The sequence below is a fragment of the Neopsephotus bourkii genome, unplaced genomic scaffold (genome assembly GCF_033783945.1).
Source record: "Neopsephotus bourkii isolate Nb327-2 ecotype Australia unplaced genomic scaffold, CSIRO-AGI_Nbou_v1 NB_1154, whole genome shotgun sequence".
NCBI classification, from domain to species: Eukaryota; Metazoa; Chordata; class Aves; order Psittaciformes; family Psittacidae; genus Neopsephotus; species Neopsephotus bourkii.
The window spans coordinates 4,191,936-4,217,578 of NW_026901640.1; the positions used below are offsets into that span (position 1 = coordinate 4,191,936).

General features: G+C 51.5%; 3 protein-coding genes across 4 annotated transcripts in view; 1 reads left to right on the plus strand and 2 right to left on the minus strand.

Annotated features, from left to right (window-relative positions):
• Positions 1–4,309, minus strand: GLOD4 (glyoxalase domain containing 4). Its single transcript, XM_061363607.1, has 9 exons — positions 4,102–4,309; positions 3,736–3,785; positions 2,795–2,915; positions 1,917–2,061; positions 1,586–1,722; positions 1,183–1,269; positions 832–945; positions 658–744; positions 1–144 (listed from the first exon to the last, which is right to left on the minus strand). Exons 1-9 carry the CDS (start codon positions 4,189–4,191, stop codon positions 79–81), a joined length of 897 nt encoding a protein of 298 aa, XP_061219591.1. The 5' UTR covers positions 4,192–4,309; the 3' UTR covers positions 1–78.
• On the plus strand, positions 4,244–6,223 carry MRM3 (mitochondrial rRNA methyltransferase 3). 2 transcript variants are annotated; one of them, XM_061363605.1, is made up of 4 exons: positions 4,244–4,515; positions 4,626–4,870; positions 5,237–5,404; positions 5,599–6,223. In XM_061363605.1, the coding sequence occupies exons 1-4, from the start codon at positions 4,244–4,246 to the stop codon at positions 6,129–6,131; spliced, it is 1,218 nt and encodes a 405-aa protein (XP_061219589.1). In that variant the 3' UTR covers positions 6,132–6,223. The 2 variants fall into 2 exon arrangements, with proteins under 2 accessions (XP_061219589.1, XP_061219590.1); XM_061363606.1 differs by having other exon boundaries at positions 4,339–4,479.
• Positions 6,224–7,585: 1,362 nt separating this feature from the next.
• NXN (nucleoredoxin) overlaps positions 7,586–25,643 on the minus strand; it is a 50,993-nt gene continuing 32,935 nt past the window's right edge. Inside the window, exons 2-8 of the mRNA XM_061363604.1 lie at positions 22,509–22,626; positions 21,022–21,155; positions 20,523–20,623; positions 19,885–19,991; positions 13,749–13,928; positions 11,172–11,296; positions 7,586–8,728 (exon numbers count right to left, since the gene is read on the minus strand). Coding sequence (XP_061219588.1) covers positions 8,546–8,728; positions 11,172–11,296; positions 13,749–13,928; positions 19,885–19,991; positions 20,523–20,623; positions 21,022–21,155; positions 22,509–22,626 — 948 coding nt within the window. The 3' untranslated portion in view covers positions 7,586–8,545. The remainder of the gene's footprint in view (positions 8,729–11,171; positions 11,297–13,748; positions 13,929–19,884; positions 19,992–20,522; positions 20,624–21,021; positions 21,156–22,508; positions 22,627–25,643) is intronic.

Consider the following 25,643-nt stretch of genomic DNA (forward strand, 5'->3'; position numbering starts at 1 on the left):
CGCAAACGTACATGGGATTGGCATATTTCTCTTTGATGAAAACCACTGCAGGAAGGAGCAGTCCAGCCTCTCCTCCAGCTAAGCAGCAGCCTTCTTCATATTGTGTGCAGCAAACCACTTGTCACTGTTGTCTGACGCCATGGCCTGCGTGAAGGAAAGTGTTTACATGTTCAGAACCAGGGCTGAGCTGCTGCTCACACTCACCAGCCCGCCCCACACACACCCCAGGCTGACCACAAGGACACTTTCTCATCAGGAGGAAAGGTACTAGTAAGGAAAACAGACACTGAAAATCAACCACATGAGCTGGTAAAATGAGCAAGCCAGGACAGTTTAAACACAGCCTTCCCATGAGCTCACACTCCGTAGCAGAGCACCTCTGTGCAGGGGGACATGGAGCTGCACTGACATTATGGCAGCTCATCATTCCCTGCAGTAACTTACACAGAAGTGTTGGTGACATAACACCACCCAGCTGCCCCAAGAGCGAGGCTGGAAAACTCTATCCAGGAGTTTTGAAAGTGAAGTTTCAAAACCGATTTGTTTTCCTTAGCAAGATTATGATTTGCTTCTCAGAAAAACTCCACATGGAATGAAAATTAGATTCTACAGCTCAATGATCAGGAGGCAAACGGATGTGCAGACAGCACTACTCACATCATCCAACAGTTTGGCACCGTTAGGGTCCACCTTGGACAGATCTCTAAATGCTTCATCTCCCACAAAGCAGATCTCGTGGCCATCCTAAACCAAATGCAAGCACAGGTAAGTTAGATAAATGACAGGAAGAAATTCAAATCTAATTCAACTGCTATTTCCAATACTACTCACAGGATCAGCCAAAATAACCACTTGCACTGTGGCTTTGCCAGGTGTGTCCAAGCTGACCAGAGGGGTTAGAATTTTCTGGTTCTCCTTTTTCATCAGCGCTTCGATCTTTGGCAACTTGAACAGAAAACAAACAAAAGTCAGCCCTAGTCAGGTGAAGATCAGATGTACTCAGACTGTTCCCATGTACAGCTCTCCATCACCCATAGCTCCGCTGCATTCCTACTGTGAAGAACATAAATATCTGCCCAGTATTATTTTATTCACAACTGAGATATTTGCCAACACTAGAAATTAACTTCCCACCATCCAGCTCTGGGCAATGCAAGGTGGGGAGAGAAATGTGGTTGTTACCTCTTCCTTTGCACAGGAGAAGGCGATACGCCCAAACGCTGTCCCGTGATCCACTGCTCCTCCAACAGCCTTCAGCTCCAGCTTACACTGACAGAGGGAAAAAGCAAACCTGACTTGCAAGGGCACTGCTCTCCATGCTGCATTCGCTTCAGCTTTTCAGTCATGTGGATGGTTTCAAAATCACCCATAGACATATTTCCCAACAAGACAGAACTACTTAAAAATTGCCGTTTGAGTGTACACAAGCTTTAATTAAAGTACACAGAATTAAGTGCACAGTTGCTTTAATTAAAACCTTTTTTCGCCTTTAAGACTTTGTTCTCACAAAATAAGAGGTTGAGAGGTTTCTATGATGAGATGTAACTCTTAAAGATCAGAAGTGGAAAGTTTTCCAAGGACTAACCTGGTTATCTGCATAGCCCAGCAAAGCCCTTTGCTTTTCCTCGTCCTTCTCATAGATTTTCATCTCGAGCAAATTAGACCAGTAATTAACAGACTTCTGGAGATTGGAGACACCCAAGGTCACCTTCATCACAGGATCTTGAAGAATTAAATCATTTGAAATTGGTTGCAAGTATATTGTGTTTTAAAAGCACAGTTTTACATTATTCAGAAGTAAGGTAGAACAAAAGCATGTCCGCTTTGTAAAACACTGTCAACACAAATGCACAGCCCAGTTTAACAGCCCGCTCATAAATCTCTCGAACACAAGAAAGAGCAAGTGTATGTTTCACCTTTCTTGAGCTGTTCCTTATCTTCCAGGTAGAACTTGTATCCCCCTGGGGCTTCAGTTTCAAAAACACCAGTGGTGACTTCTCTGATGGGCCACCCCATCTTCTTAGCATTGCTCACAGCCTGGCTGGACACAAGCGTTATGCCCTGGTGAGAACAGAACACAAAATTCACAGAGTGGATGCTGACCAAATCCTGTCTTTTAACAATTAGCCTCTACACATGACTAGAAACAAACTGGAAAATACACTTTTTATAACAGATGGACCATACGATCTCCTGAGAGCCTAATATCCTACTCCCAGAAAATACGCTTAACCTTATTCTACATCCCATTATATTTGGAATGCATCCATTTGCCTTTCTTTCCCATAAAAGGGAAATGAAAAGCAAAAGGAATTTAAAACTCTGACTCAACACACTGTACAGAAGCAGAAAATCGAGATCCTAACTGTTCTGCCAGGTTAGGCAGACATCCATGGCTCCAAGTGGCCATTCCCTGGCACCCCACAGGCTGGAGGAAGAATATTAATTAGCTACTGGGAAATGATGAGCAAACACATTACATGTATTCATAGATGAAACATAAGATCTTCGTTGGCTGTCAGCAAGTAAATAATGAAGAAATAACTAATAATAAATAAGAGTGTTTTCCTACAGCAAGATCCTTCTCAGCTAACCATTCCATGTTGGCAGCAAAGACCAGCTGTCCTACACACACAGCAGCTAAGAGGGGGAGCTTAAGGAAGCACTTCCTGGATCCTAAGTAGGCACAAAGCTGCTCTAATTTCTGGTCTAACTTGTATGTCAAACAGGCTCCTAATTGTAAAAGTAAAATGCTTATAAGAAGAAAGGTCTTGCTGCTAAGTGTGGTACTCACCAGAAAGTCATTGCCCAGGCGATATTCTCCAATTCCATAATTGTAAGTCAATTCTGCAACAAAGTGGTTGTCTTCTGGCCCGTAGCCCACCATTGTTTTGCTCCATTTTCCATCATAAGGGCTGGAACATCCACATTTAATTGCCATGAGTGTTGGGAATAAACCTCGAGAACTGAAATACTAGTGTTCCAAGGAAGAATTGCATCTCTAGAGTAATCAAATGGTACAGGAAGCCAGTAGCCTCCCATCAAGTAGGAGCTGATACCTGTGAAGAGTTCTGCTCCCAGCTCAGTACAGAGCAGACAGGCACCTTCCAGTCAACGCCTTTGACCTCTGCCTGTAGTTCATGACCATGCAACAAAAGCAATTCTACCTCCTTTCAAATGGCACACATTTTAAGAGCACAAGCTGCTCATTAACTGGAATTATAGCTGCACTTTCTCATTAAGAAAAGTAAGCGGTTAGGCACCGGACCGTAAGAGTTCTTTCTTTGTTCTATGATTCTATGGGGAGTAAAACCATAGAATCCCAGCCTGGTTTGGGTTGGAAGTGACCTTAAAGCTCATCCAGCTCCAGCCCTCTGCCACAGGCAGGGACACCTTCCACTAGAGCAGGTTGCTCCAAGCCCCTGTGTCCAACCTGGCCTTGAACACTGCCAGGGATGGGGCAGACACAGCTTCTCTGGGTACCCTGTGCCAGTGCCTCAGCACCCTCACAGGGAAGAACTTCTTCCTTAGATCTAACCTGCCCTTCGTTTGAACCCATCACCCCTTGTCCTATTGCTACAGTCCCTGATGAAGAGTCCCTCTCCAGCATCCTTGTACTTAAAAAACCAACAACAACAACAACCCAACAAAGCCCCTGTTTAACAGATGAAACAACGACACACAGCAGGTCTTCCATGGGCAGCAACGGGCCGGGAAGGGGCTGCGGGCACTCACCCGTTGCAGCTGGCTTTGCAGCCCTCCTCGAACTCCTCATGCCTCAGCACCTGCCGGGTTAGGCGAGGAAACGCTCAGCGGGGACACGTCGCTTCCCTCCCTCCCCCTTTCACCTCACGGTTGTCACCGGGCGGAACTGGCGGCCCCGGGGCACTGAGGGCGAGCGCCGGAGGAGCCGGGGGCCGCACTCCCGGGGCTGAGCGGGTGCGAAGGGCGGGTACGACCCGCTGAACCCTCCGCCCTCCCGTCAGGGCCCGCGGCGGCTCCGGTGGGTGACACCGACCCCCCCCCCCTCCCCTGAGGGCCGCTGCTGTGGCTGACACCGACCCGACCCTCCCCGCCCCGGTCCCCCGCTGCGGTGCTCACGCTCATGCCCAGCAGCTCACGGTAGAACCGCGCGCTCCGGGGCCGGTCGCCCACTTTGAACACGAAGTGCAGCGCCCGCCGGCACCCCATGGCGGTGACGTCTCTCCGCGGGCGCCCGTCGCGCCAACGCTGACGGAGCAAGATGGCGGCGCTGGGGAGGCTGGCGCCGGGGCTGTGCCGGGCGCTGCTGAGGCCCGGCGGGCCCCGGGAGGCGGCTGCAGCGGGGCGGCGCGGGGTGCGGGCGCTGCGGAGGAGCCCCGTGAGGGTGCTGCCGCCGCGGAAGGAGCGGGGCGCGGAAGGGGAGAAGCAGCCGAGCCCCAAGAAGCCGCCGCCGCCGCCTCCAGCGGTGGAGCGGAGCTCGGCCGGGCCGGGGCTGTGGTACGAGAAGGCGGAGCCCGGTGACAGGAGACTGGGGTGAGGCGCGGGCATCAGCGGGGTGGGCTCGGGGCTGCCGGTACCGGGGGCTTTGGAGTGAAGCTCTCCACGGCGTCAACAGCCCTTTTCCGTGATTAACTTCTCCCTAGAAAAGTGGTGACTATCACCAAGTCGAAGAAGTTCCGGGACCACCACGGGAAGGTTCTGCTGGAGGGTCACAGGCTGATTAAGGACGCGCTGGAGGCAGGAGCTGTGCCGCATACCCTCTTCTTCAGCACCATGGGGCACCTGAAGGAGCTGCCCGAGGCCAAGCTGAAGCAAGCCAGCTTAGTTAAGGTGAAATTTGAAGACATTAAGAGCTGGTCTGACCTTGTAACTCCTCAGGGGCTTATAGGTAAGTTGCTTTGGAAACGGTCACAACACGGCTCAAAGGGAAACTTATTTAAGTGGACAGTGACTGCCTTCGCAACCTTCCCCTGGATGTTCTGGCAGTCTGTCCAGAGGGATACGATTTGGGAGAATTCTCTTTCCTAGGATGCACTGAAGGTGCTACCACTCGGTTTTAATGGCATGTTGCTTTACCTCTGCTGGGAAATAGTTCTCCTTCCTAAGTGTCAAACTTCCCAAACTTCCTTTAAGCCATGCTTTTCCTCCTGCTTCCTCCAGCACATCCTTAGTGGGATTTGGGACAACTAAGCCAGAGACAGCCCTCTCCTTGGGATGGGTTAGCCAGAAGCCTGTCACCACTTTGTCCCCTCAGGGATCTTTTCCAAGCCTGACCATACCAAGATGTCCTACCCTGCTGCTCAGCTGACCAGCTCCTTGCCACTGTTCCTCATCTGTGACAATATCCGAGATCCAGGAAACCTGGGGACTATTCTGAGATCTGCAGCAGGAGCAGGCTGTGAGAAAGTGCTGCTCACTGAAGGTAAGAGCCTTTCCCTGGGGAAAAAAAAAAGTGCAGTTTGAGTAATTTTGGGGGCATGGCAGGGAATTAAGAGATGCTTGAAGATGTTCCCAAGAGTTTGTAAGTAGTGCATGGCACAGAGAGGATTTGCTGTGGGAAGCTGAATCTGATCTTTGTGGGATTCAGTGTCACCATTTTCCCTGCTTCCATCTCAGGCTGTGTGGATCCCTGGGAGCCAAAGGTGCTCCGGGCAGGCATGGGGGCTCACTTCCGACTGCCCATCGTGGCCAACCTGGACTGGGAATCTGTTCCCAGCAACCTTCCTGCTGGCATCCAGGTCTGCGTGGCCGACAACAAAGACCCAAGAGGAGCTGATGGTGCTGGCTCTGCTCCTGGCAGCCTGAAGGCTCCTGTGAAATCCAAACCCAAAGCTGCTCCTGAGCATGAGGATGAATACGGAGAGGAGGGTGTCTGCATCCCAGAGCTGCCTGCACAGTATTACTACGAGAGCTGGACACAGACTCCAGTGGCAGTGGTGATCGGTGGAGAGACCCACGGTCTGAGTCCTGATGCACTTCACCTCGCAGCCAGCACGGGTGGGAAGAGACTGGTCATTCCTGTGGTGCCAGGCGTGGACAGCTTGAACTCTGCTATTGCTGCTGCCATTGTGCTGTTTGAGGGGAAGAGACAGCTGCTGCAGAGGCACAAGCAGGAAGGTGAAAGGCAGAAGTTCCCTGTAGTGGGCTGAACTGAGGTTTGGGTGCTGAAGAAGCTTCTCTTCCCTTTGGTGCGCTGTAGAGCTAATAAAAGAGCAGCTCGGGCTGTTTGTTTTGTAGTAAACGAGTACTGAACAGGTCTGGCAGTGTTGGAGCTGCGCCTGGCTGTGTCAGGCTTCCGGGCGAGCCTGCGGGCCCTGCGGCCGCACGGGGATGCTAGTGAGAAAGGAAAGGCCGGCAGGAACTCTCGCCTTGCCGCAGCCAGCTCCTGGCTTCTCCCATCCAGCAGATCTGAGGAGGCCTCTGGTCCCTCACTGCAGGGTCAGGGCGCAGCTGCCGCAGTGGCATTTGTGCTGGCCCGGTCAGGCTGCTGGTGATAGCCCGTGTCCTTCCTGTGCTGTGTGGCCTGGCAGGTGGGTTTGGGGTCAGAAAGGCCAAATCACAGCCACCTGAATGGCTCCTGCCGGTGCTCACCCAAACCCTGAGCTCAAACAAATGGTAAGAGCAGCACACCAGCCCTGCCAAGGGTGCCTGCCGTATGCGAGGCTGGCTGCACCGTGGGGTGTCTGCTCTAGGAGCTGGGCCTCAGCATGGATGAATAAGGAATGAGGGAGGGGAAAGGTGGAAAAGGAGCTGCAGGCACTGCTGCTCAGTTGCTGTCCCTCAGGGAAGCAGCACTGGTTACAGGGAAAGGAGACCCCAGAGCCTGACTGCCTCCCCAAGGGCAACAACTGCTTACAACAACTCACCTCCATGGATCTGGGATGTGCCGTGCAACCCCAGCCATGCTGGAGGCTCCCATGTTGTACCATGCTCTCTGCTTTGCTGGCAAGCTCCATGTTGACAGACAGCTACTGTGACAGCACTGACTTCTATCTGGCTTGCTGTGCAGTTAAACATGCCAGCTGCTCAACCAGCTACTTAGCACCAGCCCTCAAAAATCTCCAGTAAAGGGAATACGAGTTAATTTAGGGGTAATTTAGGGTAAGTGGTAGCAGCCAAGTATTGCAGCCCAATGCAGCAAGCTGCAGCTTCCTAATGCAGCCTGACCAGCTCCTGCCCCAGCTACACACAGCCCCCTCCAGTTCCTTCTGCCCTGTCTGGCTCAGGAGCCAGTGGGACAGGCAGCATGGCTGCTCCTCCAAGCACTCACCAGTCAGTCAATCACTGCCAAACACGGGAACCTCTGCAACGTGCAAAACACAGGGAGGATTTACATGGTTCCTGCCTCGCTGAGCTGGCGGCTTTCCTCAGCTCCTGCCCAGGTGGGTTGCTGTAGCAGCAATAAAAGGGGAGAGGCTGTGATCCTGTCCCTGCTGACTGATGAGCTGGAAGGGAAAAGCAGTGACTTGCACAACACCCGCTGTTCACCACACACCTCCAGGACGCTGCCCTCCTGGGGATGCTGCAGGAACCATCACAGCCACCGCCGCGTCCCTCTCCCTGACAGCAGGACATGGCAATCGGCACCTCTGGGGACAAGGTGGTTGTAACAGTTTTATTACAAAGTTCCAAACACCATGTACAGTTTTTACAATGTCACTTTGGGGGGGCTCGGCTGTGCTGCTTGGGTAAAGGGGGGGATTGTGTTGTTGTTGGGGTTTTTTTTGGTTACTTTTTAAACAGCACCATTGAGTTTGGGACACACCTACAAAAAACAGCTCAATCAACTAACATAGAGGGGAGAAGACAATTCATACAAGAGAAAGGGGTGACAAAGGGATGGGGAGAGCACAGGGAGGGACTAGAGAAGGGAGGGCAGCCCAGTGGTGGTCCTCCTCCTGGCTCAGAAAGGGAGGGATGGAATATCACCCATTGCAGGTGGGTGGACCCTGACACGCACAGCCAGTGCCACCTAAGGCTGTGGGTGCTTGGGGTGGGAGGTGGGAAATCCACCAGGAAAGGTCTCATCCCCCAGGAGGAAGAGCTCGGCTGTGCCGTGGTCTTTCAGAGGTTGTCAGCAGTTAAGACTTTGTCTTCGCCTCGTCAGGGCACTTGCATGGGATAGGACGGGCCAGGGGCAAAGGGGACAGTTTCCTTATTGCTTCCTTGAAGTCACTGGGTCAGCAGGGGTGATAGGAAAGAAGGGGGAGAAGGACAAGAAAAGAGCCCCAAGAACCCCATCCACTGCCTGATGCATATGTTGGGAAGAACACCATGCAAAAAGATTTGCCTGCTAGCTAGTGCCATGTATAAAGTAACAATAACAGTTCTGGCCTGGTTATTAGAGAATATATCACCATGAAGCACAAGCAAGTCTCCAAACGCCAACAACTCCCTGCTGAAAGTGCATCTTAAGGAGTTTGCCTAGGAGAAGGATTCACTGCGTAAAACAAGGCACCACAAGAAGGTTGAATACTGGGTCAGGCGTGAGGACACGCTGGAGAATCCACAAGCGGCGGAAGAGACCTAGTTTTAAATAATGTCTTTTGGCACAGAAGCCCCCCTAGATGGGCTCAGGTTTTAGCTTGTCTGCTAGAAAGTCGCTGACAAAGGCTTCCACGATTTCAGGTGTGATCTCCTCCACATCCATCACATACTTGGCTCGGGCCGACATGTCCAGGATGGTGAGCAGGGGTGCAGCTTCGGGCAGGTTGGTGTAATCGCGCAGGGAGTCAGTCATGTCATCCTGGAGGCCAAAACAAGAGGAAGAGAGAAGTCATCAGCAGAGGCAGAACACCAGGAGCAGTTTACTGCTCCTGCACCATGGTCCAGCCCACAGGTATCTTCCCAAGGGACTGGGCCACTGCAGTACCATGAGCACAGCACCCACCTTGCTGCCTTCAGATTGCATCAAATCCAAACTGGGCCGATTTATCCCAGACTGGGATGGGACCAGGCATTCCTCCAACCCTTCCTGTGCAGGGTACAGCTCCCAGCACCCACAGACTGACCCACTGCCTAAGGCCACTCTGGACCAACTGGGGCAGGAGTGATTTCAGCATCCACAGCTTAGGAGCTGGGGACAAGTGTTCAGTGTGGCAACTGGCCAGCCCCTGCTAGCACAGCCACAGCCCTGCTGCTCACAAGGGGCAGATGCTGGAGGGACCTGCATGCATGGAGCAAACCAGAACATGTGAATGGGACAGGCCTGTGCTTTGAGCCAATGCTGAGACCCCACCAGGAGGTCCAAGCGTCTGAGGGCACACACACTGAAGCCACAGAGGTCCCCAACAGCACACTGAGCTCCCCTTATCTAGGCACAGCACCTCTAGGTGAAGGTAAGAATTTGTCTCTGCCAAGCCTGTACAATGCAAAAGCCGGCACTGGGACAATTCATCTCCTGCTCCCAGCCAAGCCCACGATGCACAACCTCCGAAACAAGGCATTCCCTGAGCCCCTTTCCAAGGGCAATAATGGGAATGAATCAATCCGGTGAGCGGCTGGGGGCTCTGCGGCACACGGCAGCCGCCAGTGTAACTCCTGTCGCACCTCCCCTTCCATTGCAGAGGTTTCTGGCGCAGTTGGACCACGTGGCAGGGAAGGGCGAGCGGGGCTGGGACCACTGCCTCGGGGCTGGGGTGCTCAGCCACCCCCCACCCTTCCTGCCTCCCAGTCGAGGTGTCAGGGTGCCTTTTCCTTTATCTAAATCACCGCTAAGGGACCAAAACCCATTTTTAATCAATGCAAAACCAGCCCAGACAGCACCGGCAGAGGAATGGGAGGCGCCTACTCCATCCATGGCCAGGCTGCTTTTGTGCATGGGGGCCAGCGGAGACCTGGGGCCAGTGCTCCCAGCTATTGAGGTGACGGATGAATGGGACGTGCCGGACGCTCCCCATTCTTCGGCCTGGCTGCCACAGGGACGTCGGGAGCTGGATGAATAGCAGCAATGTTTCAGCTACAGCCAGTGAGCAGGAGAAAAATGCTTTGCAGGCTCTGGGGGAGGAGGGGGGCAGGTCCTAGACCCTCCCAAAATAGCCTTTCCAACAAGGGGCTTATTCAGGGCTGTGGGGCTGAGCTGGGATGCTCGGAGACCCGTTACAGTGGTGGGAGAGGGAACGCCTGCTCAGAAGGGGCTGATGGGACTGTGGGAGGCGGTAGCGGGGGCTCCCTGGCGGGGGGGGGACAGGGTGCAGTGATGGGGGCCCTTTTGTGCACAGGGTGGCTCCAGGTGGCCCTGCTTGCAGCACACTGCGGCTGTGACGTGACTGTGGAGGGATGGATGGAGCAGGCGCATGGCTCTGCAGTGGTTGCCACCTGCCCAGGCCCTGAGCAGCGCCTTGGGAGGGAAACTGTGGGCTTGGAGAGGGGCTGGGAGCTTTTCTGACCCTTGCACCAAGCCCTCCTCATTTGCAAGACCAGCAAAAGTGCCTGTGCAGGGCAAAAGGAGACATAAAGCCCCATTTTCCTATTTTCTGTGGCATATCCTTGCCTGGGAGCACTGCAGCCTCACATGACCCAAACACCATCCCAGCCACCAACAGCATGGCCAGCTCAGGAAACAGCCTGGAGCTGAGAGGCTTGTGCTGCGACAAGCACAGCCCCATGCTGCCCTCCTGCTCCCTGCACAGTTCCTGCCCGGCATCATTCACACAGCACAGAAACAGGTCCAGCCTGTGGGACTGGGGCTGCCTCCCGCAGGCACCCCTTATGCAAGAGGCTGGAGCACCAGTCCCTGCCCTCTTCCCAGAGTGGGAATGCAAGCAGCAGCACCTGAGCAAGGAGGGTAACACAGGCTGGGCCCAGCTGAAACCCAAACCCTGGCTGCTCTCCCCCTGCCCAGCTCACTTCCCTGCTCACACAGCCTCACAGTTCCAGGGCAGCGCAGCTCCCTCTCAGTCTCCCTCAGCACTGCTCTGCCCACCCCAGCAGCTCCCTTGCTTGCCATCAGGCTCTTCCACCTCTGAGTAAACTCTGGGCTGGGACCCCTTTGCCAGAAGTAATATTTAGCAAGAGCAGGGGACTGAGCCAGGACTTAGGTCTGGTTTTGCCCCACAGACCCTGACTAGCTGCAGTAGCTCCATGCCTCAGTTTACCCACCTGATCAATGGCAACAGCAGTACCCAACCCAGCTCAGTCCTTGTATGAAGACACAGCAGTTTACAACTTTGTGCTCTCCTCTTGCTTACCTCACCCGCCACAAAGAAGAGCAATGGTGCCTCCTCCTCTTTGGCTTTGTACTTGGCAATGATTTTCTCAGCTATGGGTTGAATCAGTTGTTTTGCTGCATCCGACTCTCCGTCATCCTCTGAATCTGCAGGACACAGAGGTGGGGAGACAAAACAAAAGAGGCAAGGCAAAAAGGAGATTAGGATCAAAGGCATTGCAAAGGGGCCTGGTGCTGGCAGCTCTATCCCACAGCACCACTGCACAGGAAACCAGAGCCCGGATGTGCAGCACGAACTTCAAAGCCACACAGCTCTGTAGCAATTAGGGAGCAGCTGAAATGTGCTTTTCATGTGAGACAGGGAGATATGTAACAGGGAAAAGAGCAGCTCCTGCTGCCCAAATACTTCCCTGCTCACTCCCTGGTGCTGTTCCTGAAGTGCAGGGACAAACAGGCACAAAAGAAGCCGCTTTGCAGGCTGAGAAGCTGGCATGTTTTGAAGACCAAATGAAGGCGCTGATCTGAGGCTGCCTGCCACCCCTGCCCGCCACCCACCATCCCTCCGCCTTGGGACCGCTGCTCAGCAGCTTTTCTGCTTGAGTCTCTGCCGCAGCAGCACTGTGAAGGCAGCTTTGATTTGACAGAGGTAGAGTAGAAAGAGATGGCAACATCAATCAAACGCCAGCCGCCACTGAAGTTCAAATACTGAGCTGGAGAGACTGCGTCCTTGAGCAGCATCGAGATGAAACGATTTCGATCTGGGGACAACTTTTAGCATTTAAAAAAACAAGGAAGATGGCAGAAGAGTGGCCTCTGGTCTCCTCGTGTGTGCAGCTCATGCAGCTCTTGTGGTCCGAGATGTAACCACCCGACACGGCTGGTCCAGTCAACCAGCTGGGACAGGCAATGCCTGTGCTCAAAGCACTCTCTGGCCTTGCTTCATACATCCCTGTCCTCTTTGGCTTCTCCAAGCAAAGCAGGAGATGCCAGGGACACTGCACACTGGATTTCAGGGTCTGTCCTGCATTCATGACAGTGATAAATACATATGGTTATGGGATGCCTGCAGGGATTGATTTTTCTATGAACAACTGGTGCTGGCGGCACTCCAGGCAGCCCTGCAGACTCTGGCTAACCTAGCCCTAACCTCTCTGGGGAAGGATGTACATCAGTCAGGATTTATCACAACTGGCACTTGCTCAGCCTGCCTTCTCCTGCCCCAGTGCAGCACCAGCTTCATCTCTGCACCAGCACATTGCCAGCAGACTTCACCAAGGCCATACTGAGCGAGAACCATAGCCACTGACTGGATTGTGCTCTTCCAATGAGCAGTTTGCAGCAAGGTGACAGAAAAACTTTGCTCAGAGCAAGACAAAATAGAGGCTGCAGCGCTGGCCCCAATCAGTCACGCTTGGCGTGGCCAACCAGTCCTTCCTGTGTGAGGAGAGGATTTTTGGCTCTGTGCTCACATCCTTTGCTGGGCTGTGCTGAATAAATAATCAGGGTCAAAAGGAAATCTGAAAAGGAAGAAGGGAAAGAGCGAGAGCCATGTTATCAGCACTGCAGAGAAGGGTGTGCTGCTCACAAAGGGTATGTGAGGAAGCGGGGCATGCTGTACAACACCAGCAGGCTCAGGGCAAGGGGGGCTTCTTCAGCAACCCCCACTGCAGCTTCACAGAGTGCTCCAGGGACAGCCACGCTCCGCCAACAGCCCAGGACCCCTCGGCTTGCTCCCGGAATGCTGTGCACGCCCCTCTGCCATTCCCCAGGGCTCAGCCTGCAGCACAGCTCATCCTGACCACGGCCTGATTTAACCGTCTACTGCTGGCAGGGAAGCAATGAGGAATGAGCCAGCTGTGCTTGGGATGAGCTCTAGGCCTCTCTCCAACTGCAGGGGAGCTTCATGTGTGGGGTAACAGTGGAAGAGGGACAGGAACTTGGGGGGAAAAGCCTGCCCTGTCCTGCAGCCAGCACCCCCAGAGGAAATAACCAAGGACCAGCAGAGTGTGAAAGAGGCTCCTCTGGCTTTCACAGCCCCACTCAGCCAGGGATTCAAGGCCTGAGCTGTGGTTTCCAGCACAGAGCTGTAACATCTCCCAAAGATGCTTCCTCTGCCTCCTCTAGAAGATTGCATGTGCCTGCAGTCCCTGCTCCAGAAAGGCTTTTCTCATCTCCATTACCAGTGGCTGTGACAGTGTATTTCTTGTACTCTTATACACGTACTCAGCATTCCACTTCACAGCCACCATCTTTGATATGGCCACTCCACTGCAAACCACTACTCCTCAGGTTGCTGCATGGGAGCCCTGTGAGCTGCAGCAGCCCGTTTCTATGGTATAGGCAAGGTTCCAGGTCTGTCAGCCCCCTTGAATCCCTTGAAGGAAACTCTGTGGGGACCGCTCTCTCCCCATGGCCTCTCTGGCCATGTGAGCACACAGCACTGCTCTTGGTGATGGAAACGGGCTGATAGCCCTTCCTAAGGGTACTGTCACCACCAGAGGCAGGTTCTCAGCCCTGTGGCCAGCTCTATCTGAGCTGGCAGGTAGCCCAGTCTCCTTCCTAAGCACAGGCTCTGCTTTCGAAACAGAATGCTCCGTACCTACAAAGAGAACAAGGCAGGGGCCCTCATTCAGCTGCACGGCGTTGGTGTCCGTCAGCTCCAGCACAGGTTTGGGGTGCCAGGGGAACTCGTGGCACTCGATGTCATTCAGCACCTCCACCCGCCCCTGCCGCGTGATCACATCCCCCTTGGAGTCCAGGACGATGAGAGTCGGGATGCCTGTGGAGGAAGGAAAACAAGGTGAGATCAGCCAAAGTGTGAACTGGCCAGCCACAGGGTGTGGGGAGAAAGGCCTTTTCCTATTGCCTCTGGCTCTGGCAGGAGCCCAACAAGCAATGCTGCCTCTCTGCAGCTCAAGCAGCGCAGGAATCAGGGTCCCTGGATCCTGTTTCTGTCCTAGCAGAGCACTGTGATTCAGCAGCCAGAGCAGGAAACTGAGACAGGCTCTGGCATTGCCTGCCTTTCCCTGCCCAAGTGCAGGCAGGGGTCACTGCCATGTGGTGCTGCCTGATGCCAACCCACCATACCATGCAGGGACCCTCCTCGCAAGCTCCCTCGTGCCAAGTGCTAGACAAACGTGCCTCCTGTGCACAAGGCAGAGCATCAGTGCCCCACATATACCACCACCCCAGCACTGAGAAGTGGCTGCTGCTGGAAGATCCTGGTCCCCGGCTCACAGGAACACACACAAACCTTCTTGCAGTGTGTTCCACAGCAATGGCAGCCAGGAAGCAGGGTGTGTTCCTTCCCAGAAGGAAGGCAATGTATTTTAGCAGCCACAAACTCCTCCATGAAACCCACACCTCTCCAGCACTCAGAGCTCATCATCCAGCCGTTTCCAGAGCACAAGGATGCATCTCACGACTCATGAACCACGGTGATCTAGTGCTCAGGGGCATGGATCAACCCTGGGAACACTGAATACCCACATCTCTGCAAGTGGAGATGGAGCAGGATCATACACATTAATGCCAGCACACTTTGCCTCCAATGAGGTTCTGACCCTTGGGAAACAGCAGCATTTTGGCCCAAGCTATGGGTCTGGAAAGACTCACTATGAAGGAGAAGCTGTTATGAGGGAGGCAAACACACTTGCAGCAGAGGTTTAGCACTTGTCACCTATCAAATGTGGCTGAGCTGGCAATGGGGAAGGGTGGATACCAGCTGGCGACTGTCCCATCTGAAAAGGCTTTCCAGGAACAACTCATGTTAGTGACTTCATCTGGAAAGCACATCATTCCTCTGTCATCGAGGAGACAAAGAAATATCCTCCAAGGAAGGAAGAGGGGAGAAAGTCTGGGATCAGCCCCCAAGAGACAAGCTGACCAGTGGGAGTGACAGGCATTGCTGTCTGTTTCTCACCTGCTTGCTACCCAGCATCTCCTCCTTCACCCAGCAACATACCCCAAGCCACAACCAGCAAACCGAGGCAATTCAAACCCTCTTGCCCTCACCCATAGGTTCACTTTAGAGCCTGTTCATCAGAAATACCCTGCAGAGCCATTCTCTGTGCAGGGCGAATCCAGCATGCTTGCCTCTACCAGACTCCTGGCACTGTGCTCCCATGTTTGTTCAACAGTGGGTTACTCACAAGCCCTCTGAATTCTAGGTATTTCTCTAGGAAAGACACGGCCATCTGTCTGTCCCATGCCTGCCCTGCAGGTCCAGGCGAGCGGCCGCATTCCCCTCATTCCAGCTGCTCACATTCCTACCAACACTGCACGCTGGGGCTGCGAGCACCAGGCTGGTGCTGCAGCAGTGCAAGAACATGCCCAATGGCTGGGCTTGCAAGTCCTAAAGGTATGCCAAGAAAACCATTTTGTGTCACAAAAAGGTTTATTCACTACCTGCTGGTATCAACATAGCTCTAGGGCAGGGATGGGTTAAACAGACTAGAAGGAACTAGGGTATTTCACTCTGGCCCTACTCTTCAAGGCACAAAGAACTACTGAAGCCAGGAGAAGCAGCCAGTGATCAGCATCACACATGATTCGGATCTATATCCTAATTTAGGTTTCCAGCCCTGCCCCACATACCTGCTTCTCCATCCTCTCCAGGCCTGCATTATACACGAGGGACAGGCAGGAATGTAGGTTCATCTCAGTATCCTGTCTAACCTGAACAATGCAGCATACCAAAGCACGGATTTGAAATGAGCTTTGCTGATCTGGGAAAATCAAGGGCTCAGTTTACACACAGACTGTTGCAAGTGTGATCCCACCACTATCAGGGACTTCATTTACTATTCAAAACATTCCAGCCTTACCAGACTCTGTGTGCAGAAACATGCACACCAAAGCACCCAGCCACTAAAACCTCCTACCACAAATACAAAACTGACTCAGAAAACAAAGACTCTTTAAGATAATTATTCTGGGGTTTAGCATGTTCAGGAAATGTAACACATCAGAAAACTTGGGGCTGGGTTTTTGGCCTGTAAGGAGGTGAATGACATGTGCCAGGTCAATCCCTGCACCCTTTACACCCTGCATCAGAGGTTTCTCACCAGCCACAAAGCTCTGGTTTCCTTTCTGGAGTTGCCTGGCAAAGGCTGAGGCTGCCACAACCCATCTGCTCCTAGTTCCAAGGATCACTGCTGTGCCTCCTTCCTGCACATTCCTGGCTGAGACCCAGAGGTTAGAGGACAGAGCACTACCTGGCTCACAGTGGCATCCCATAGGAACATCATTGTCTTCTGAAGCAAACCTTGTTACTGCTCCCCTAGCAAACACATGCTCTTTGGATGGGACACAGACCAGCCGGACCAGTCCTTAACTTTATTCACACCTGCTAACCCCATTATTTCCCCCCCATCCCTTCTCATCTGAGCCACTATTTGTTATTTTAGTGCCTTTGGGGGCTTTGGTAATTGCCATGAGTCATAACACGAGAATTTACTTATCAAGAAGAATCACAGATAAGACACTCTGCAATGAATATTGTATTAGCTCAGATGGAAATTAGCACAGGCGGGCTCAGTCTGATTTTATGCATTAGAAAATGGATTCGGCTCCCATGGGGCTAGCATTTTATGAAAACACAGGGGCCAAATGACTTGTTACTGAACCTGGCAATATATTTACATATTTATATATTAAACCCCAGATCCGACATGGAAATCTCATCTGCATTAAGTCTGCTGGGTGAGTAATCAACACTGATGTAAAGCGAACCTCAGAATACACCAGCTGCAGGATAGGTGGTGGGTTTATTGCTCTTTCTTCACCTTTTCAGAAGAAAGCTCCACAAATCTGGTAGGAGAATCCTCTTCTAACAGTGACAACCAGGCTGCTCCCACCAGGCGGGCTGTGAGAGTGACCCTTGGGTGTCTGGGTTAAAGCACAGAGAAAAGGGGGAAACAAAAGCCCAAGGGACTGCAAATCCCAAAGAGATGCAACAGAGTCCATAAAGAATATTCATGAATGGTCTCCTAAGATCATAAAATCTCAGTCTGGTTTGGGTTGGAAGGGACCTTAAAGCTCATCCACTCCCAACCCCTGCCACGGGCAGAGACACCTTCCACTAGAGCAGCTTGCTCCAAGCCCCTGTGTCCAACCTGGCCTTGAACACTGCCAGGGATGGGGCAGCCACAGCTTCTCTGGGCACCCTGTGCCAGCGCCTCAGCACCCTCACAGGGAAGAGCTTCTGCCTAAGAGCTCATCTCAGTCTCCCCTCTGGCAGGTTCAAGCCATTCCCCCTTGTCCTGTCCCTACAGGCCCTGGTTAAAAAAAAAAAAGCCCCTTTCCAGATTTCCTGTAGGCCCCAAGATACACACCAACAAGGGCTGATTCCTATCCAAGCATAAAATTTATGACAGCTCCCCATCTCACTGGAAGCAGAGCTAACATCAGGGATTTCACCTAAGGCAGGATCATGCAGGCCAGGAGCTGCCTGCACAACAGAGAATTATTTCTAAGCAGCCATGCCACAAGACATAGCTCTTTCTCAAGATAGTGCTGCACCCAGAAGCAATTTAATATAGGTGGGTACAGTACAGCCCACTGACTGCACATGGGTTATGAATGGAGGCATTCAAGTAAACCCAAATAAAGACCAATAACTCAACTTACATTTCACACTGAGTTTTTCAATGCTGTGGGGGCCAACATAGGACTAAAACAACAAGAGATTTTACTCTCTTGCTGCTTTCCACCACTCAGCAACTTAAAGCAGTCAGGGAAGACAAGCTCTTCTGTTGTTTCAGCTCCCAGCCTTCCAAATAACGTCAGAGAAACCACCCTATGGGCACCACCAGGATGGTAACCTGGACACTGAATGGGCTACATGCTCTCTCTGATGCATAGGTGCAGCTCCAAAAGGGGCTTCAACAATGCTTGGCAGCATCAGAACCCTGCATCTGGGAAAAGGCAGATGAGATTATATGGATCTGATCTGACATTTAGGTGGATGATGAGCTGAGCCCAAGGCATCCAGCCCTGTATGCAGAAACAGCTGGTGCAGCAGCCTGCTGCCAAAGCCTGACTGCAAACAGGTGAGCAACCCAAAGTCAGTACAGAGGATCCTGAGTCGCTGCCTGTGCAGGGGTCAGTGACAACTGGAGCCTCAAGGAGCAGCACAAGGGCTCACCTCCAGCCCTCTCTCTTGTCTGTTGGTGCCCAGACACCCTCCCCACATCACCTTGGACCATGATGGGGAAACAGAGCCCAGACCAGCCTTGCAAAGCCTGTGCAGCACCCAGGTAGGAAGGGAGGTGGTGGGATAGCAAAGCCTCCTGTGCTGGTGCAAATTAGCCTGACTCCACTTTTCAATATGACCTTGTGGGATCACAGTTCATCCCTGTGGAGAGTTCACCGCCCTATAGGAAAACCATCACAGATAAGCAGAAGGGTTTGCAGTCAAACATGCCCAAATCCCAGGGTCGGGAGTCTGTGGGAGAGCAGCTGAAACACGGGGGTAACATGGGAGCTACGCTGGCAGAGGAAGGGGTCAGAGCGCAGGGGAACAGCAAATATTTACATTTTCAGGTCAGCACAGAGTGAGGAAAGATGTTTAAGGAGCCAGCGGCTGGCGTTAGAGGGAAAGCTGTTGTCACTGTTTCCCTGGCTACAGCATGCCTGGTGCTCAAGTATAGATATCTGGACACCTTATTTACACGAGGTCCCAGCGAAACTGGCAGCAGTCCTGCAGTGCTCAGCTGAAACCAGTTTGGGAGCAGGCCGGGAAAAGACGGATGAACTTGGAAAGCTCCTGCCTCATGGGAAGGTAATTAAGCAGCAAACGGATGGCTATTTAAAGCAGGCAAATGGTTATTCTTGGTTTAAGATCAGGGAACAGAGATGAGCGAAAGCACCTGAGCTCATGCCAGAAAAGGTGTCTGGAGAGGACCCCAAGGAGGGATTATTTCTCCTGTCACTTTCCCCAGGCCCTTGGCCACCTTTGGCAACACTCCTTCTTCCCTGCAGACCACATTAACGCTCTGCCAGTCAGAACCCACCTGACCAGCATTGCACAGAAACAGATGAGAAACAGGCACATTGCAGCAGGACCCTTTAACTATATGTACAGACTTAAGACCTCCTTGTGAGCTAGTCACCTTGCATGTTTCTGTGCTGCAGTTTGTCTCCTGCAGAAACAAGGTGCCAGCCCCCAGGAGGGCTGCTGTGCGCTTTTATCATCTTCACGACACTTTGAAGCCACCCAGACAGACAAGAGTCTCTCCCCTGCCTCTATGAGCAGCCGGGGCTGCTGGAATTCTGGCACTGGCACATACAGTAAAACCAAGGCCATGGTTTACATCAAAGACGCACTCTTCTGTAATTCATGTCACTAACATAAACCAGATGCCACCTTCCACAGCCTCTGCAGAGAACGACAGCCTGCCTTTGCATTGCACAAAAGAGCAAGAAAATGAAATTTAAACCTTCAAGAAAAAGCAAAATAAATAAATCAGTAATTAGGCAAAAAACATCTAAGCCAAAAACAGCTTCCAAGTTTCCAGGAAGAATTAGGTTGTTTATGGAAGTCCTTTTTTCAACTAACAGCCTGCCTGGCAGGTGGTAGGAATGTGAGTTTGTGGAGAGCAGAAACATGAAGCGACTCTGCCTGGGGCACTGTGCTTTGCTGGGTTTTATTTTAGTTAAACATGAGGAGACATTACAAATATTCAACAGAAGGAGCAGAAAGGAGAGCTGTGTATCAGTGCAGCCTTTCCTACCTTGTATGCCATAGAGTCGATTCAGGCGTGACCGTCTGGCTTCATCAGCGTATGGCACAGCTACCCAGGGCATCTCACTGAAATACTGCTTGAAGGAGTCCTCTGACCTGTGCAAGGGAACAGTGCAAGGGAACAGTGCATGGGACTCAAGTGCCCCTCTGCCTGCCAGGATCTCACTTCTCATTAAAAACCTGGCCTGCAAAGCCCTTTATCCCTTCCACCAAAGCCCACTGGTAAGGGCTGCTGGCAGAAACAACTCGAAAGAGCCAGACCAAAAACGTGAAGCTGCCATTTCTTCAAGAAGGCAGCCAGGGTGCATTTTTGCCTGATAAAATACTTCAAACTCTCCAAGGCATCTGAATATCAACCTGTGGTGACAGCAGCAGCTTGAGCATCCTTCAGACCTCAGAGCCATGAACCACAGAGCCTGCTCTCAGCCCACCCTGCCCTTGATAAACCCCCTCTTTGCACTTCCACACTGGGCAGAGGACAAAGGACTCAGGCAGACTTTCTGATATCAGAGCCAATCTGTTCTACACCAAATCAAATTTCCTCCTCAAATCAAACCAGCAATGCTCACAGCTTCCCAGCTTGGGGGCACCCAGCTCTGCCTGCACAGAGTGTTAGCACCTCCTTACCTGTCTGCACTAACAAAGAGTATCTCAAACTTCTGGCCTGCCTCCTTGATTTTCCTGTATGATTCCACCAAGACCCTTGTGAGGCTTCGGCACGGTGGGCACTGCAAAACACAACACATGCATGAGGACACCATCTGCTCCACAGGGGCAGACCCACATCCAGCAGATCCAATGACCCAGTGACCATGCAAAGACAGATGTGACCTCATCTTTGCTGGAGTGCTGGACAGCAGCCCTGAATGTGGCTGAGGTTTATGGCCTCTAAGTTGCCAACAAAACCTCTTCCATTTTTAAATGCCCTCTCTTTCCTTTCTGAAGGGCCAGCTGAGGGTGAGAGGCCACTGCAATGCTGCAGCTTCTGCCAGAATGACCAGAGCATCTTAACTGCTTCAACACTAACCAGCCCAATGTCTTTACTTTCCCACACAGCTCTGCAGGGGGGATCCCCTGAGCACCCCTTAGCTCACTCCAACTGCTCTGCAAAGCAGCTGCTACTCACCCAGTGTGCAGAGAAATAGACCCCAACATAAGAGCCCTCCAGGGCACTGCTGTCTAGCGTCTGGCCATTGTACCTTAGCAGAGGCCCAGCAACAACTTCACTGAAGGGTTTTGGCCCCCAGGGGAACTCCAGACCTGGGGAGAGGTTGGGATGGAAAGAAAACATGAAACAGCAACATGTACATGCAGCTTTTACAGTTTCAGAAAGTTCCACTGAAAGGAAAACATCCCACCTTCTGCAAAGATACAGGGGATCCTATCTGAGGAATCCCACTGGGGTTTATCCTCATCCAAGGGGGATGAAGAGCAACTCATCTGTCAGGCACCACCACTCCTCTGCCCTAAGCCACCTCCTTCTCACAGGGTGGCTGCACCTGAGCCCAAGTCACAGCACCTTTGGCTTGACGAAGCCTGCACTGGTTTTGTGCCTGATTAGGCATCTTTTCCTTATCAACAGCATTTATTTTAATCACAGCAGGCAGGCAAGGTGGTATGTGCTCAGGAATGCAGTCACACTGTTTACCTTATACTGATACTAACCATACATTTTTATATACATACTTATTTATAAAACTTTATATATGTGTAAAAGATAGTTTATAGATATATTTTTATGCATACATATATACACACATATAAACTCAACTTACACTAACCCTCTGCACCTCAAAGCAAGCATGTGTGTGTACACACAAACACATGCTTCAAATCATCTGCTGCCAGCTCCCAGAGCAATCAATCTATGCATTCAGCCAGAGAGAAGGAAACATCACAGATGGCTCAGGCCACAACATGTACTGGCTGTACAGTTCCTGCCACCTGAATTAAAGACTTGGTCACCATGCCTTGTATCTACCATGTGAAGGAACGTCAAGCCATTCATATGTGTGCATGGACAGACTGCAGCAGTTGAATGATGGGTCTGCAGGGTCCGTGAGTAAGGGCACATATTTTGCTCATTTTGGGTTTTGCAAATTGGAAGAAGATGGATTTAACATCAACTCCCAGCACACTAAACCTCAGAAATGGAGAACAGTAGCATTTTTCTGCTGCATTTGTAAATAATGGGAAATTCGTTACCCTAACCAAGTGTGATGTCAGTCATAAAGTCCCACTCAGTATTCTGGAAGGATTCTGCTCCCAAGATATGGAATGTCTGAGCTCTCAATCTGTCTATCCATGTTCCTTCATCAGGGAAATATCCATACTTAATGTTTCACTTAGTCTAAGTTTTTCTTCATTACCACTCCAGACAAAAATCCCGAAGGGGAAATCTTTGTTCTTTTCAACAAGCAAAACCAAAACACAAGATCTGGCAGGAATGATGCAGAAAATCTTATGCTGACAATAATACAGCGCCTCAATTATGACAATAGTTGCTTGTTTCCATTCCCCCCTCCTCCGCCTCCAAGGCAAACCAGAAGAAACTGAAATGAAGAGGCAGCTGTGTACCCATGCTCCTGTGGCACACAGGAGTCCAGGTCTTACCTTCTGGGTCATCTCGGATGACCAGGAGGCCATTCCTGCAAACCACCTTCCCGGTGGAGGCATCGATAAATATTAGGGAAGGAATGTTGGAGACTCTGTACTTGTTCCACAGCTTCAGCTGTAAAAGAGATTGGCAGGGGAGAGAAGAAAGGTAAACTTGGCAGCTTGAAGAGGAGAATTTTGGAGTTTTAACATCTTTCAGACTAGAGGTCAGAGCTAAGCAATGAAAGAGAGCTGGTGCTTTGGCAATGAGTGTGAAAGCATCTTTCAGAGCTGCAGGACCAGCTTGGACCTTCATCACCCACCGAGACCCTCACCATCAATACCATCCTCTCAGTACCACAGGTGAGAGCACTGTTTGTCTCACATCTCCTGCAGGCTTGCCTAAAAGTGCAGGTAAAGCTTCAACTCCTGCCATATTTGCCTCTTTGCAAGTGAAACAGGGATAATATTTACCATACTTTAAGGTCTTTCTTTAGAAGACACTGTAAGCACAAATACAATGCCACTCCCTTGAAGCAATTTGTAACGCTTCCCTGGCTGTTTCCTCCCCTCACATTTCAATACTAATTAAACAAACCAGGAACCCCTGCTAAGATACAGGCACACTGAAAACAAGGCCAACACACGAGGGTATGGTTCTTCTGCAACTGGGGTTTCCCAGGTTTGTTCCCAGGAGCTGATGATGGGTTTAACATCAGTCTTGGGCCATGTAGTCCAGCTCATCCACCCCGCACTGACCCTGCTGTGGGCAGAAGCCATGCAGATGTGACTGCCATGTTTTGGGCATCCTGGTCTAGATGTTGCCTTCTGCTGGTCATCACATCTTGCGGTGAGCTCAGCTCCATGCAACACCAGTGACTGAGACACGCTACTGGGTTGGCATTTCTCACCACATGCTTCTGGCACAGGGTAATTTGGCACTTAACCCATGCACAGAAGCTCACTGGGATGGAGAGGAACAAGAGAACGGCAGCTGCTGGCACAGCCCAGCCTGCAGGTGTGGGCTGGCTGCAGCCAGAGGAGCAGGTCTCCCCGCCATGCACAGAGAAGCTGCTGCAATCACCACATTGACTTACAGTTCTCCAAGCATTTCAACCTAAACAGCCCAGCGGTGAATTATCGAACCCTTAAACAAAAGCCAAACCATAGCCGAGAGCCAGAGGGGAAGGAAATGAATCACCAAGCTCTGCTCTGAAAAGCCCCTCGGGCTCCGGGTGTTTACAGCTCGCTCAGGCTTGAAGAACAAAACTCAGCCATAGGGGAAGCGCAGGAGGAGACCACCGAGAATCCCACCCAGCACCAGCATGGGTTCAAGCACAAGAGCTGGAGAAACCCCCACACAACATGCTGTTGCTTCCATCAGTATCTCACACAGAAACTGGACTCAAGTGTTTTTTCAGATGAAGAGGCCACAGTTCTGCTGACCACCATCCCTCATTTCCGAGTAGAGGCAATCCCATTTCCTGAATGGGAACTATCTGAGGACCAAGCAGAGGCAGGAATGGGATGCAATGTGCAGATCTCACCAGAGAGCTAGCTGAGGGAGAAAGACACATCCACATTCAGATTGTAATGCCACTCTATTAGGTATTTTTTCCAACACCTTTTTATTGAAGGCAGATCTGGATGAGTGGCCCGAGTCAGCCTGCTTGCAAAGGGTGTCAGCACTCTGGGGTCTGAAAGAAAGCGCTACCACTGATCTAGCACTTCATCTCCTAGAGAGAGGCAAGGCTGTGTGTCCTGGCCATCAGCCTTCAATTTCCAATAGCTGCATTTCTCGAGACAAGCCAACTCATTCACAATGCTAATTCACAAACCAAATGGCCTTGGGCATGAAGAGAAAAAAATCAGAGTTCATACTAAATGCAAACCAGCCCCCTCACAATGAGCACGTTCAAACCACAGAAGGTAAAATTCATTTCTGTGAAGTTTAAAGGGTGGGGAAAAGCTCTTTATAAGGATCACAGGCATTTAAGAGGGTGTTGCAAACAATGAGGAAATTACAACTAGCAATTGGATCGTTCTCTTTAAATAGTTGCTTACATTACACTTCATTTTGCCAAGTTCTTTGTATACAGAAGCAGCTCCCCCGGGGCACCACGGCTGGTCCTGGCAGTTTTGCTTGGCCGGGGAAGCTGCAGGGTCTGCACTTCCGAGCCAAGAGGCTGCATTCACTCGCTGTGCTCAGAGGGATGCGCTGGGACACCCCAGGTAAGGGATAAGACCAAACCAAACCCATTGTTGCTGGAAGCACTGGAGCAAGCAGTGTGTGGCTGGCTCCAGGCAGTTTACAGGGTCCAGAACACATGGCAGCTCTTGCCAGCAACTGGCCCTGGGTCTGCTCAGGACCTGTAAGCATCAGGCCCATTGAGCCCAAACTAGAGACAGGTCTTGGCTGCCCAGACATCCACTGTATGGGTAATCTGCAATCCAGATACTGTCCCCATGAAATGGAGGGCTGCCACTTCTAACTCATCATTGAGGCTCCACAAGAGAACGCCTCCAGCAAGCACGAAGTTAGGCATGTGCTGAAGGACTGAAAAGCATCAAAAAAGTCAACGTAACTGCTGCTGCTGCTGGGGGAGCACATCCATCACCAGGGGATGACTGAGAGTCATCCTCTGAGACTGGAACACAATGACCATCGTATTACGCTCAGTCACACCTTGAAAGAGAAACAGTGATCAGAATTGCAAGGTTTTACCTTTCATCTATGCAAAAGCTGCAGCCAGCACACACCACAACCCACCATCCCAGGTTATGCCAAACGTTTCAGAGCTCCATACTCACTGAGCAACACTTACTATTTGCTATGTATTTGCTGCCTGGGTTATCACTGAAACCCATCATACGACACCAACAAGCAAACACAACAACTTCACATAAGACGACTGGAACTGAGCTGTCATTTTAAGCCAGGGTATTAAAGGCTTGAACTGGAAATTAGTGGTCTCAATGCACTAACCATGTTAATTTTGCTGTCTGTATCAAAAAGCACACAAATGTGCTGTTTCAAGTGGGATCAGTTTGGTTTGATGATTCTCCTGTGTGCTAAGAAAGCTGAGGGGAATGAGAAACGCATGTGCTGGCAGGACAAGTGCCAGGATCTACCACCATTCCCACTGCCCTGGC

What these genes read in the sequence shown, in the direction of transcription:
- GLOD4 (XM_061363607.1), bottom strand. Translation starts at nt 4,191, where the DNA reads ATGGGGTGCCGGCGGGCGCTGCACTTCGTGTTCAAAGTGGGCGACCGG. An exon ending in GTGAGCTGCTGGGCATGAGC is followed by an intron (nt 3,786 to 4,101) that starts GTGAGCACCGCA and finishes CTAACCCGGCAG; the next exon opens with GTGCTGAGGCATGAGGAGTT. An exon ending in TGCAAAGCCAGCTGCAACGG is followed by an intron (nt 2,916 to 3,735) that starts GTGAGTGCCCGC and finishes TGGATGTTCCAG; the next exon opens with CCCTTATGATGGAAAATGGA.
- MRM3 (XM_061363605.1), top strand. Translation starts at nt 4,244, where the DNA reads ATGGCGGCGCTGGGGAGGCTGGCGCCGGGGCTGTGCCGGGCGCTGCTG. An exon ending in CCCGGTGACAGGAGACTGGG is followed by an intron (nt 4,516 to 4,625) that starts GTGAGGCGCGGG and finishes ACTTCTCCCTAG; the next exon opens with AAAAGTGGTGACTATCACCA. An exon ending in AACTCCTCAGGGGCTTATAG is followed by an intron (nt 4,871 to 5,236) that starts GTAAGTTGCTTT and finishes TTGTCCCCTCAG; the next exon opens with GGATCTTTTCCAAGCCTGAC.